This window comes from Lactuca sativa, chromosome 1 (genome assembly GCF_002870075.4).
Source record: "Lactuca sativa cultivar Salinas chromosome 1, Lsat_Salinas_v11, whole genome shotgun sequence".
In the NCBI taxonomy this organism is placed as follows: domain Eukaryota; kingdom Viridiplantae; phylum Streptophyta; class Magnoliopsida; order Asterales; family Asteraceae; genus Lactuca; species Lactuca sativa.
The window spans coordinates 23,560,512-23,574,397 of NC_056623.2; the positions used below are offsets into that span (position 1 = coordinate 23,560,512).

The 13,886-nt window shown below is 34.0% G+C and overlaps 1 protein-coding gene across 1 annotated transcript; it reads left to right on the forward strand.

The window, feature by feature from the left end:
* The first annotated feature begins 1,308 nt into the window (after positions 1-1,308).
* On the forward strand, positions 1,309-2,706 carry LOC111876248 (probable galacturonosyltransferase-like 1). The gene has a single exon (XM_023872784.3). The coding sequence runs from the start codon at positions 1,361-1,363 to the stop codon at positions 2,420-2,422; it is 1,062 nt and encodes a 353-aa protein (XP_023728552.1). The 5' UTR covers positions 1,309-1,360; the 3' UTR covers positions 2,423-2,706.
* The last annotated feature ends 11,180 nt before the right edge of the window (positions 2,707-13,886 follow it).

The following is a 13,886-nucleotide window of genomic DNA, read 5'->3' on the forward strand; positions in this document are numbered from 1 at the left end:
AATTTATGAGGAATCCCTTTGTTACTATCTACCAGCGCCATATTGATTCCAACAGTAAACCTAAATACTTGGGGCGTGTTTGGCTTAATTTTTTTAAGTAACAAAAGTTCTTTTTGGAAAAGTTGCAAAAAGTCAGGTTTTTCTGACTTTTTCGAAAAGTTGATTTTCTTTCTATCAAAAATCCAAAAGTAGGTTTTAAAATTGTTTTGTCAAACATCTTTTGGCTTCTATCTTATTCTAAAAGATCTTTTAGCTTCTCAAAAGTTAAGCCAAACACCTCATTGATTGTAAAAGAAGTTGTAGAACAACCCATATCTCTCGCCATTTCTTCAAATAAACATGAGGCTGCTCCTATCCCAAATAGATTCGACTAATTCAATTATATTTAAGACTATAAGCTAAGTAGAAACATCGCAAAAATCTAAACAAGTTCCGAACATTTTCAGGATTCCACTCACCCAAAAACTGTGCATCATCAACATACAAATACAAAGAATTGATAAAGTAAGATCACATTCCCTGATCCTACCAGATGTAACGTACCTATGCTCCATTGTGTCTTCCACAGCAATGTAATAAATAGGAAATGAGAAAGTTAATCCATATTTTATTTAAAACTTAAGAAGAAGAATATTTTAAAAAGGTAACTCAAACTAACAGAATCATACTTCTTTTTAAAATCAACATTTAGAACCCTCGATTGTCTCTTTCTTCTCCTTTCCCCTCACTCTCCTCTCAAGAAAAAAGAGAGAGCGGTGTATGTGTGTATGCGTGTGTGGCAAGAATGCAGAAAGTTTTGATTTATGACAAGGAAAAAAGGGAAGGAGGTGGTCTTCGCCATATTTTCCCAATGTACGTATAATCATACGACATTTTTCTTTTGTTTCACATCCTGTAGCCATAAAAAGTCGAGTGTTTTGTGAAATAAGATTATTGATAATCTAATATGTCAAAAATATAAAATCTTAAAATTCTGTTAGAAAAAAAAAAGTTTCTTATTTTAAATGATTGGAAATATAAAAAAGAAAAATGTGGTGGGGTATTTTGATATCTTTCGCTTTTGAATTCTTTCGTTTACTCGTTGTTTGGCCGGTCAGTCAGGTCAGCTTACAGCTAATTCCCACTTTTATTATTAGTTCTTTACTTTTATAATAATTGTTTCTTAAAATGATTCAAAAAAAATTCAGAAATTGATAAAAAAAAAAAAAAAAAAAAAAAATGTACTTTACAAAACCGTGTCCAAACTCCTATCTCCATACTTCAAACCCAATCAAACCCCTGTCTCCCTCCCCTCTTAAATACCACCAAATCACTCTACAATATCTAACACCCAACTACCCACCCCACCCACCCACCCACCATGGTCCGCCGCAAACCACCGCTCTCTTCCCTTCTCCTCCTCATCTTCTCCACCATCGCCATTGCCACCGCCACCACCGCCGCTACCTCTATTTCGCAAAGATTTAAAGAAGCTCCCAAGTTCTACAACGCCGTAGAATGTCCCCACACCGACATTGACTACGACACCGACACTTTGACCACCTACGATGAATCCGCCGTTCACGTCGCCATGACCCTCGACGTTACCTACATCCGCGGATCAATGGCCGCCATACTCTCCGTCCTCCAACACTCATCCTGCCCACAGAATATTATCTTCCACTTTGTCACCTCCGCTTCTTCAGACGCGTCACTCTTACGCGCCACCATCGTTACTTCGTTTCCTTACCTGAAATTTAAAATTTACAGGTTTGATGATTCTTTTGTCGCCGGACTTATTTCTACCTCCATACGTTCCGCCCTCGACTGCCCACTCAATTATGCTCGGAGTTACCTTGCTAACATACTCCCACCTAACGTTCGAAAAGTCGTGTATCTTGATTCCGACCTGGTGGTCGTCGACGACATTGCAAAGCTCGCTGCCACACCTCTCGGATACGACTCCGTCCTCGCGGCACCGGAATATTGTAACGCTAACTTCACCTTCTACTTCACACCTTCTTTCTGGTCAAACCCGTCTCTATCTTTAACCTTTGCCAATCGGAAAGCTTGTTACTTTAATACCGGCGTGATGGTTATCGATCTAGACCGGTGGCGTGCCGGTGGTTACACAACAAAGATTGAAGAATGGATGGAACTGCAGAAACGAATGAGAATCTACGAACTGGGTTCTCTTCCACCCTTCTTGCTTGTTTTTGCCGGAAAGATAGCTCCGGTGGATCACAGATGGAACCAACATGGACTTGGCGGTGATAACTTCCGGGGTCTTTGCCGTGATCTACATCCGGGACCGGTGAGTCTATTACATTGGAGTGGTAAAGGGAAGCCATGGGTGAGACTTGATGCAGAAAGGCCATGTCCTCTGGATGCACTTTGGGCCCCATATGATCTTTTAAAGCCTCCATTTTCGTTTGATTCTTGAATGAATGGAGTTTCACAGAGTTGTGGCCATCGCCGATCATCAGAAATTGGTGGTGATCATTACGAAGGAGATGATGATTAACTGGAAAGCTTGTATAATCTATTCTCCTTTTTTTGTTTTTGTTTTCTTTTTCTTGAATTTTTTATTTTTAAATATGAAATTGTACATTTGTTTAAATACTTAAATAATAGAAGTAGAGAGGGTCATATTCATAATTTTGTTGTATAAAAGAAAAAAAAAAGTCCAAGACTTTAAGTGATGTAATAAAATATCTCTTTCTTCAACGTGTCCCCCCAATATTGATTCTTTTAGTCAAAAAAAATTAATATCGTTTATCTTAAACTTTTTTAAATAATATATATGACGTATATATAAGTTAAGTAAATCATTAGATTATTGTAGAATGTATCAATGAGCGGAAATTCGGCCATTATTTTAAATAAGGTATAATTGCAAATTTGCAATCATTAACCAACTTTATTGTTTTTTTATGAGGCAGATCAACTTAATAAAATGGTAATAAAAATCATCAAAATATCAATATAAGATAGGAAAATGTCCGTTTCCAAAAAAAAAAAAAAAAAGATGGGGAAATGTATTTTTGGTAATAATAACTCATGCAAAGTGTGCATGCTAGGATCCAACAAGCTTGTAGTAAGGGTTCATGAACACCTCAAGTGTAGACTATCATCCAGTGAATTCTTCTAAGCAATATAAGGACTAAGGAGTATGTGGCAACTGTATAATCATATTAAGACATATCATTAAGATTTAAGAGAATGATAAAGGGTGTTCCATTGAAAGATGAAAGAAAAAAGACCGAAGGGAAAGACGATGCAATCAAGGATAGTAGAGCATATTGGTACGTGTGATAACTAACATGTTTATCTTCTTTTGGGTTTAGTATTCATTGTGGTAACTGTTTATCTTCTTGTATAATAAGCCCTTTATCTAATTCTAACTGCCAACATTCACCATATATAAAAATTTGTATCAAAGATAAAGGAATATTCATAAAGTCACAATCTCAAACAAGAAAAAAAAAAATGAAAAATGAGCTTACCAATGTGAGGGCCACATACAAAAAATGATATCGCATTCAACATTATAAAGTGTACAAAATAAACCGAATAGATCATTAGTACTTAGGATCAACATTGAACAATAAAGACCATATCATTTAAACAGGTTAGAACCAACAACATAATCAATCTTCTAGCTTTAACATATATGTTGTTCTTGGACCTTAGCAAACTAGGGATTATGTCCATTGATCAAGGGTACAAAAGTGGGTCAACCAAACCTATAAACTAGCTCTTGAACCATTACTTTGGGCATGTGTAGAATTAATTATTTAGATCGTTGTTAGTCCGATAAAGGACAATGATTGAAGTGCTACCACATGTACATATCATGCTTTTTGGGCTAACAAAGGTTAATCGTATGTATGTGAACACATCTTTATATAGAAATAACAAAGAAGAACAAAGATATAAGAAGGGGAAGATCACCGAGATAGATGAGATTAGTAGGAGAAATGAGAGATGAGAGTGGAGATAAGAGAATGATAGCGAAATAGGTGTTAGATAGATATCACATATGAGTGACTAAAGTATGAAATTTCCTCATGTGAGTCGCATGTGACACATGTTCACATCGGCTATAAACAACATCGGGTTTTGAGTGACTAAAGCTATGAATCTAAAAAGTAGACTAAAAGTATGAAATTTCGGAAAACTAAGGGACTATTTATGTAATTGGCTCTATTAAATATTTAAACATAAGGTATAAGGGTATAATTAGTCATTTATATTAAATGATTGATTACCATTTAAAAAAAATAGGTTACTGTTTTGTGTTTTATTATTCCCTTTGTTTAACTTTTTTGACAAAACGACCTATCTATACATAGAGTTTAGGTTGGCCTAACTAAAGAAAAGAGATATAAGTATGATTTAGGAGTTTTCTGATAAACCAGATTACTTGGTGTTAAATGATTTCAACATTTTAATGGTTAAAATAAGATAAAGCTCCTCAAACGTTCAAAATCATTCACAAGCATTTGATTTGCTTAGAAATCGTTTACAGGTTGTATCAAACGCGTTAAATATCAACTGATTCATACTTGACCAGGGTGAGCCTTTGGACTTCTAGACCGGACCTAAATTTGGACACGATAAACTTCAACAGATCCGATACAAGGTCCATAAATTTATACAAAACATGTTCCGTCAGTTAGATCATAAATGTTCAACCTTATACTTAACCTCTAAATAGTTTATCAAACAACCGTTTACCTCCTTAAAAGAATATATAAATAGGAATTCCTATTATATATTATCCATAAAACAAAGCTATAAATAAATTATACAATTTTGTTTGGTTTTTGACTTTTAAATGTTTTAATATTGAAATAATGGGTCGCCTGGTACATGGAATGTAGAATTTAGTATTGACTTTGAGTACACATGCTTTGACTTTGAGTACATGGAAGGCAGAAACCAACATTTTGATCTTTCCTAGGAAACATCCACAAGTTACGAGGTTAATTGTTACATCACCAGAAAAACTATATAATATTTTTCACAAAATTGTATTAGTTCGTTAAGTTACATAACATGTAAGGTCATGCATGGATGTATAGAAAGTTACCTTGACAACGATATGGGCAATAATGAAATCCCAATTAAATAAAGAAAATACCCATTAAGAAGATAAAATTTGTTAAACCAATACATGTATCATTGTATCTTATAATCGCCGCAAAGTTATAGTAGTTGGTGCAATAAAGAGGGTGCCGATGGTAAATAAAAAAGTGGATGAAGGTACAGTTTACGTACTGAAAACGCGTTACGAAGACACGAGTTTGGTTTTGTTAACAATTTCATGGAAACAAAAACGAAAAAAGGTATAATATTTTTTTATTTTTTATAAAACTAGTTAGGTCTAAAATCATTTTACTCTTAAACCTTGAATATCATAAATTGGCTTTCAAGTTTCAATCACTTTCAATTTGCTTTTTAAAGCAACTATCTTCAAAATGTATTTATTATAGAAACAAGTTATTTTTTATATTTCTATTTTATCAGATGAAAGTGTACTTCAACTGGGTAACTGATTTCATAGAAATACAAACACTCTACATATTTAGTACAGATGGACGCAATAAGTATAAAATTTGTCATATTAGATGACATGTATGATTAGATACCGATTTAGCAGGTTGAAATCCATATAGTAATATTTTAATAAAACCACTACAAATAATTTGCTGTTTTATTCAATACAATTAAAAAAGAGGAATATCTTAAAAAGAAAACCAAAAGTTATTGGAAGCCATGATATTAACCTTATTTTACAATCAAAGTTTTATAGTTGCTATGGAAATATTTGTATTAAGTCATACGTAAACACGTATGTTTGAAGGTAGAAGAGTTCAAGTGTTGATGATGCGACCTGCAGAAAGAAGTAAATTCGAAAATTTGATGATTTAAATTGAATTTTATCAAATTATATATAGTAATAACATAATTATTCCTTAGTAAGTGAGGAAGAAACAAATGATTGATAATTTATACAAACACAATATTCAATGGACAACAAGTGCAAATCACAATGGCTGATTTGGTTGGTCGTTTGATTCGTCTTCCTTCATTTTTAAATCACATAAAGAGATAGATGACTCTTTCACATTTAGTTTTTTATATCAATTCTCAAAGTATTTAATTTGATAAAATCTGAATTTGAATTTGTCAAGCAATCATTAAGATCGTAGTTAGATATTGAGGAAATTATTAGTAAAAATCGCAAATATTTTTATTTTGTTAACATTCAAATCATTTTATATATCTTATATTATATTATAAAACATATTAGTCATATCTTGAATTTTAAGATGTAAAAATTAAAAAGTTTTTTGTACAAATCATTTATGCATAAATAATTCATTAATACTTGTCAAAAGTTTGAAAACTTGAATTAAAGAAAAATAACTAATAAATTCAATTTGGAGCAAAATGAATGTATTAAAAGATTAAATATCTTATACTATATTATAAAATATATTAGTTATATCTTGAAATTTAAAAGATATAAGTTACAAAGCTTTTTTGTGCAAATCAATATACGACTATACGTAAATAATTCATTAATACTTGTCAAAAGTTTGAAGACTTAAATCAAAAAAATAATTAAGAAATTCAATTCGGATCAAAAATGAAAATTTTAAAATATTAAATTCATGTATATAAATTAATTTACATTTTTTAAACTAAATATCAATATTAATTAACTTACATCAATAGTATAAGTAAACAATATAAACATAAGGTATAAACATAAATAGTTTATTTAAAAGTGATAAGGATTATTATAATAGTTAATAATAAAATCAAATAATTATTTCCTCGTAAGAAATTATTCTCAATATGTTGGGGTGCAAAGTTCTTTATGTATGACTTAGTAATGGTTTGACTCTTGTAGACCCACTTGGATGTGGTGTATTAGCCTTTTGACTCATGAGAGATAGAGAGTGAGAGAGAGACATGTAAACACCTCTACAAATAGTAGGTTTGTCCACTTGTAGATGTGTGTTTGAGAGATGTAGAAGTGAGTGTGTAAGTGTGTTAATTATGTAGATGTAGATCTATGTCCTTTTTTGTAACACCATATACATTCAATATATCTCTTAAACACCCAAATCACCATGTTCAATTGTGCAAGCTTTAATTCCGCATGTCAGACCATGTTCTTATGTCACTACAATTGGTATCAGAGCAGGTCTTCAAGATCAAGGTGATATTCGAAGAACGATTCTCGGTTTGGCAATTTTTGTCGCAATTTGGAACAATTTTGGTGAGTCTCTCTATGATCTCTCATAATAATTGAATCGTGCGTTACGTTTTTTTTTTTATTTGTGATCGTTTGACTCATTGGATCAAATTTTCGTTGAAAAACCCATTTGTTGTGATCCAATAATTTTTCATTGATCAAGCCCGATCCAATCATATTTGTTGTTTGATTCGATTCTCGAATTTTTGAAATTGATCACTTGAATCCAAATTCTAATTCTAAATTAGTTTGATTCTTCGATCCTTTGTTAATCAAAATTTTGAGTTAAACAAAATAAGCCCATGATCGTTTACTGTTCATGTCCAAATCTTGAGCCCAATCTCACAGTTCGTTGATAAATCATTTGGGGCTCAATTGTTCAATTAAAAGATCCGATCTATGTGAGTTAATCCAAAAGAAATATGATTCTCAGTCGACTTTATCATACGCTTTACTGAGTTGTACCATCGACTTCATCTGCATATGTTCTTAATTGATTGTTCTTGAGTTCTTCATCTCGGTTTCTCATTTTTTTTTTCAATCGATGATGATTTAATTGATCTCCGTTGTTCTTTTGTATCACAAGTCTCGTAATTGAAAATCAAACAAGATTCTGAAAGTCAAAATTAAAATCATCAAAATTGATTTTATGGTTCGATGGTTAAAAACGAACAAAGAATATCATTTTGGTATTGAAATCGACTTCAAATGTTGATGATTTGAGGTTGATTGTTAAATAACGATTGGGAAGGATGAGCGATTAAAAGAAAAGAACGTTGAATACTCAGTCGAATGTTTACAGATGGTTGGAAAGTCGATTTTGATATCCTGATGTTGATAATCGGAAGGCATTTGATACTGGTGATGATGATTTTGATAACGAACTGGAAAACAATTTTGATTTAGAATCGATGACTTTTATGAATGTTTGTGTTCGTGAATGAAGATTTTCAATCGACAGATATTTTGGGGTGAATTCTTCGAACATTTGGAGTAGATTGTTTAAGTGTTTGAAGAACGAACTGAGGAAGGTCTACCCTAAAGGATCGATGTTCGAAGAATCGATGTTTGGATCGATGTTGACGAGAGTTTGTTTGATGTCGATTTTCGAATGATTTTGAATGATCGATTTCTTTGTTGATTTGGGATCGATAGTCGATAGATGGATCTAAGGTTCGAATGATTTGGATGGATGATTAGTGTCGACTGGGTTTGATGATCTGTAAAACGAAAATTCGATTTTGGCTTGATAATGAATTTGATTTTGAAATTGGGGCAAATGTTCGAATGTTTGAAGGATTGGGTTTGGGAAGAATTGATTCTGTGTTACAGTAAAAAAAAGAACGAAGAATTGGGGAGTATTGTTCGAACATTTGGAGTCGATGGGTGATGATAAAACGAACGAAAAATAATGAACTGTAAGAACCAAATGTTGATTCAGAGGGATTCAGAGGTTACTGTTTATTCATTGGGTTCGTATGCTTCGAATTCGTACGTTTGGTTGAAAAAAAAAATCGTGTGTGTTGGATGCAGTTTTGTCGCTTCGCACCAAGTGGATTGTCCTGAGATTTCGTACGAATGGGAAGAAGGATTTCATATGAAGCGTTCCATTGAAGAAGAAAACAAATATTTTCGAATTGGGTCCCTGATCTTTTAACAAAGTGACACAAATGGTCTAACTTCGAATGCTGGGGCAAGGCTTCGAATGTTTGATCACTTCGCATGAATTGAAAGGAAATGGCAAAGTTTCGAATTTGACCCTTGAACCTTAGAATTTTTGTCACTTCGAAAATTAACACAAGTTTCGAATGTTTGACACTTTTCACTCGACTTCGAAAAAAATTTTGGTGCTTCGAATATTTTGGAATGTTTCGTATGATTTGTGCACAAGGGCAGAATTTTCGAAGATGGTCCCTCAGACTTCGAATTTTGGCAGTTTTCACCCAAGTTCAAAAAAGGACTATTTTTGCTGAAAATTGAAGATTGTGCATTTCAGGCCCCTGCAGTTTGTGCAAATTGACGCTTTCTACCCATCTTTGGAAAAGGGGGAGAGTTTTGCATATTTTGTTGTTTTGGGCGCAACGGGTCACTGCAGAATTTTGAAATTGACAATTTCTACCCATTTTTGAGAAATTTTGTCAAAGACGATCCGTGAACGAAGCTAAAAATTCAATATTTTTTGGATTTTCCGGATTGAAGCACAAAGTTTATGCCACATGTTAAGGGGGAGTTTTGACACGAAAAATTCCGAATAGAGCACGTTCTTTTTCCTTTGGAGTTTTATAATCAAATTTCGATTATAAAAAGGGGAGAAGTTTTTTATGGAAATTCGAACATGAATTTTTCATATTACGCGGATTTGAAAACCGAAGTGATCTTGAAGTTTTGAAGCTTACGAGATGATGCAATTGGAAGTTCGGAAGTGATGTATTCGAAATGGGTTTGGTTTTATTGAAGATGTTTGGGGTGTGTTTTTATGTGTAACTTTTGGGTGATTATTTGGAGTTTGGAACACTCTTGATCATTTGTTGCTGCTCGGATTGTATGGTCTCACATCCTAGAGCCCAAATTGAAGAGTCATGGAAGAATTGAAGATTGAAGTTTGTTTCGACATGCGTCACCTTTGAGGCTCGAACCACGTAGATGCTCGATTTTGGAAGATTTGAAGTGGGTCATCCATTCCTAACTTTGAGAGGGAGAATGTTGGGGTGCAAAGTTCTTCATGTATGACTTTGTATTGGTTTGACTCTTGTAGACCCACTTGCATGTGGTGCATTAGCCTTTTGACTCATGAGAGATAGAGAGTGAGAGAGAGACATGTAAACACCTCTATAAATAGTGGGTTTGTCCACTTGTAGAGGTGTGCTTGAGAGATGTAGAAGTAAGTGTGTAAGTGTGTGTTAATTATGTAGATGTAGATCTATGTCCTTTTTTGTAACACCATATACATTCAATATATCTCTTAAACACCCAAATCACCATGTTCAATTGTGCAAGCTTTAATTCCGCATGCCATACCATGTTCTTATGTCACTACACAATAAAACCTATTAATCATCGTCGCTTTACGCGGGCACACATCTAGTGTGTTTATATATATATATATATATATATATATATATATATATATATATATATATATATATATATATATATATATATATATATATATATATATATTTTATTCAAATGTGGTAATTATTTATAACATAATAACTAATCATAAAATCTAATAATTATTTCATCGTAAGAAACTATTGTCAAAAAAAGTTGTTTATTGTTGTCGCTTTGTACGAACACATCTACTATGACATGACATACAATTAAATATCTTCAAATATTATATTATTATAAGTGTAATTAAAATTTCGGGTTTTCTAATTTTCATATTCATAATATTTTATCACAAACTAACCACTATAGTAATTGAAATTCGTTATAGCAATCGGAGCGTAATGGTAAGGTGTGTCCGCACCGTAGATTCAGAGTTTAAACTTTGACATACCTAAAATATTGTTATTTGTTAGTATTTTGCGGTTGACATCTCATATGAGTTTTGAGTCGGGTTGTTATAGACATTTCAGATTGTGCACTTACAATGTTTTCTAAAGTTAACAAAGGAATAAGACTAATATAGATCTAAATCATCAGTTATGATCATTGCCTAATTTAGTACAAATTAACCATAAAAATGACCTATATTCCCTTATTTGAATATATTTACTGCATTTTAGTAGTTTTAGAAACAAAAAAATATTTTTAATAAAAGGTATATATTATTATTACAAATTAGTATTACGTATAATCGTAATTTTGTTTACATTGAAAAATTATAGATTTAGTCTTGAACTTGACCTTTGATTATTTTCATCTCTTAAAGATTTATTTTATACCTTTTACAAGCCATAGGTAGACTTCCATGGGTTTTCACTATTAAAGAAAAATACTCTTATTACACATATTATTATAGATTTATTGTTTTATTTTCATTATAATGTAGGCCATCCTCTTACATCCAAAAATTTCAACAAATTTAAACTTTTCAAAACAACATTTTTACTAATAAAAGAGTTTACAAAATCATTGTATCCAAAACATTATTTAAAATCAGTGTCCCCTAAGATCAATGACATAAATTCAGGATGTGTATGGTCACGACTTTGTCTTGTCGCGAATCTCTAAAGTACTTGAAAACCATAAACCAAAATTATAAGTACAAAGCTTAGTGAGTTCCCCCAAAGTACCACCACATAAACAGATAACATATACCAACAAACAGCATGCATACAGGGCCTTCAGCATGACTGGAACGCCCCACCGGCCTACAGTCTATCCGGTACGCCCACAAAGCCTTCAGTCTGACTGGAACGCCCCACCAGCTTACAGTCTATCTGGTACGCTCACAAAACCTTCAGCATGACCAGTACGCCTCACCAGGCCTTCAGCCTATCTAGAATGTTCTTTGGGCTTCAGCCTGACTGGTACGCCCCACTGGCCTTCAGTCTATCTGGGATGTCTTGTGTCATTTGGCCTTCAGCACAAAGCAGGACCGCCTCAACCCAACCACACACCAACTATGTCGACACACACACACACACACACACATATATATATATATATATATATATATATATATATATATATATATAACAGACAAGCATACAAATAACTAGCCAGTAAACAGATAGACGGATCTTACATATCACTAAGCATACCATCATCATATCTACCAGGATACAGATCTAACAGATCACTATAGTACACAGTCATACGATAAACCATGATAACAATCCAAATGGTCAGCCTTGGTGCCTTCGACCCATAAGTACAGTGAGGAAAACTCACCTCGCTCCGCTGCTAATCAAATAACACTCGACTGCCGAACCGGAAATCCCACACTAACAACAAATAAATCCTAATTAATAATTCTGCCATAATCCATTAACCGTGGTCTCAACTCATAAGTCCCAACTCCTAGGGTATAAGACCATTTTACCCTTTCCTTAATGGGCCCAACTCAAACTTGGCCCAAGGCCCACTAATGGCCCAACAACACAGCTTGAGGCCCAAACCAAACCTAAGGCCCAACCAGAGCCCAAACAGATAATTTATAGCCCAAAGAAACAACCTAACCTAACCGAATCCCATTCCAAAAGAGTCCAAGTCCAAAAAGCCCAAAAACCTACTGACCAGACGATGCATAGTGTTCATCGGCTGAATGCACGACGTTCCCAAAAACTTCCAACTTCTTAATCCAATGGCTTAAACCCATAAGCCAAACGCCTAAAATCTCAGAATAGCTCAATATAAGCGACTTAATCCATAAACTCGAAGGCTTTAAGACTTTGCATGGCTTAATGAAGCCCAATCGCCGAACATGAACTCTAAAGGTCACAATCACTCCAAAATGTCTTAAAAACTTCTTAATACCTTAGTACTTTAGTCCAAACTTCCAGATCTAATTCAAAGGGACTTCTTAAGTCATAAAGTTCCTGACTTTATGACTTAGCATGACTTAATGGGACCCAAATCAAAACCCTAACTCCCAAGCTTCACCAAAAGACTACCAAATCATGCATGGAAGGTTTATACTCATCAAGATCCAAACTTTATGACTCCATAACCCTAACAAAGGCCATATATGAAACTCAAAGGTTCTGGAGTAACTTCTACTCACAAGAACCACCACACAGGGACCAAAACCATAACAAAATACCACTTAGCTAGATCTATATGAAAGAGTTATCAAGGTTTAGACTTTATACATCCAGAAGATAGATCTAGGTGTACAAAGCCTCGATCCAAAAGCTCTAAAACAAGCAATGACTCTTCAAGAAGTTCCTTTTTCCTCCTCAAGCACCAAAAATACACAAGAATCACAATGAAGCTCAAGAAATACTCAAATAGAGGTTAGGGTTTTGTTCTTAGGGTTAGAGAGGATGGAGGCTAAAGAAAATGAGGGTTGGAGGTGAGTTAAGGTCTTTAAATAGGGTCCAAGACCCTAAATTAAGATTTTCATCTGGCCAACGAACACCCTCCGTTCCTAACGAATGCCATGTATTCCTCAAAAGTGTCCGCGTCCACTTTTCCCATGAACGTCATGTGTTCCTACCTGGTACGGCCTACGTACCCGGTTTAGTCCAAAACCCTTCTAGCTTCAAATAATCTTAACTTTTGCATCCCTTATCTGTTTTCAATGTTCTTTATATCCACATAAAGGTAACAAGAGACCCTACACTCCTATTAACTCATACCAACTTTAAGAGATTTCGAACAAAAATCAAATTTCTATAAAAGCCCGAACTAACATTGTACCAAAATACCCCTAGGCTCCAAAACACGAACCGAACACTTGGATTACCTCAATTACATTACTTTCACCCAAATGGGTCTAGATCTCATCTTTCCAAAGGCCCTAAGCCTTATGATGACCGATCTTCGGGCCAGAACCTTAAATTAGGAATCGATTCGGAACAGGGAGTTACAACTCTCCCCCACTTAAATTAGATTTCGTCCTCGAAATCATTCCTTTCCAACCCAGGTGCCAGGTGACTTGAGCGACACAACCATAATATTGAGCACACAACAGCCTATTCCCAAGGCGACCGAGCCCAACCCTAGCAGGGCTCTTCAA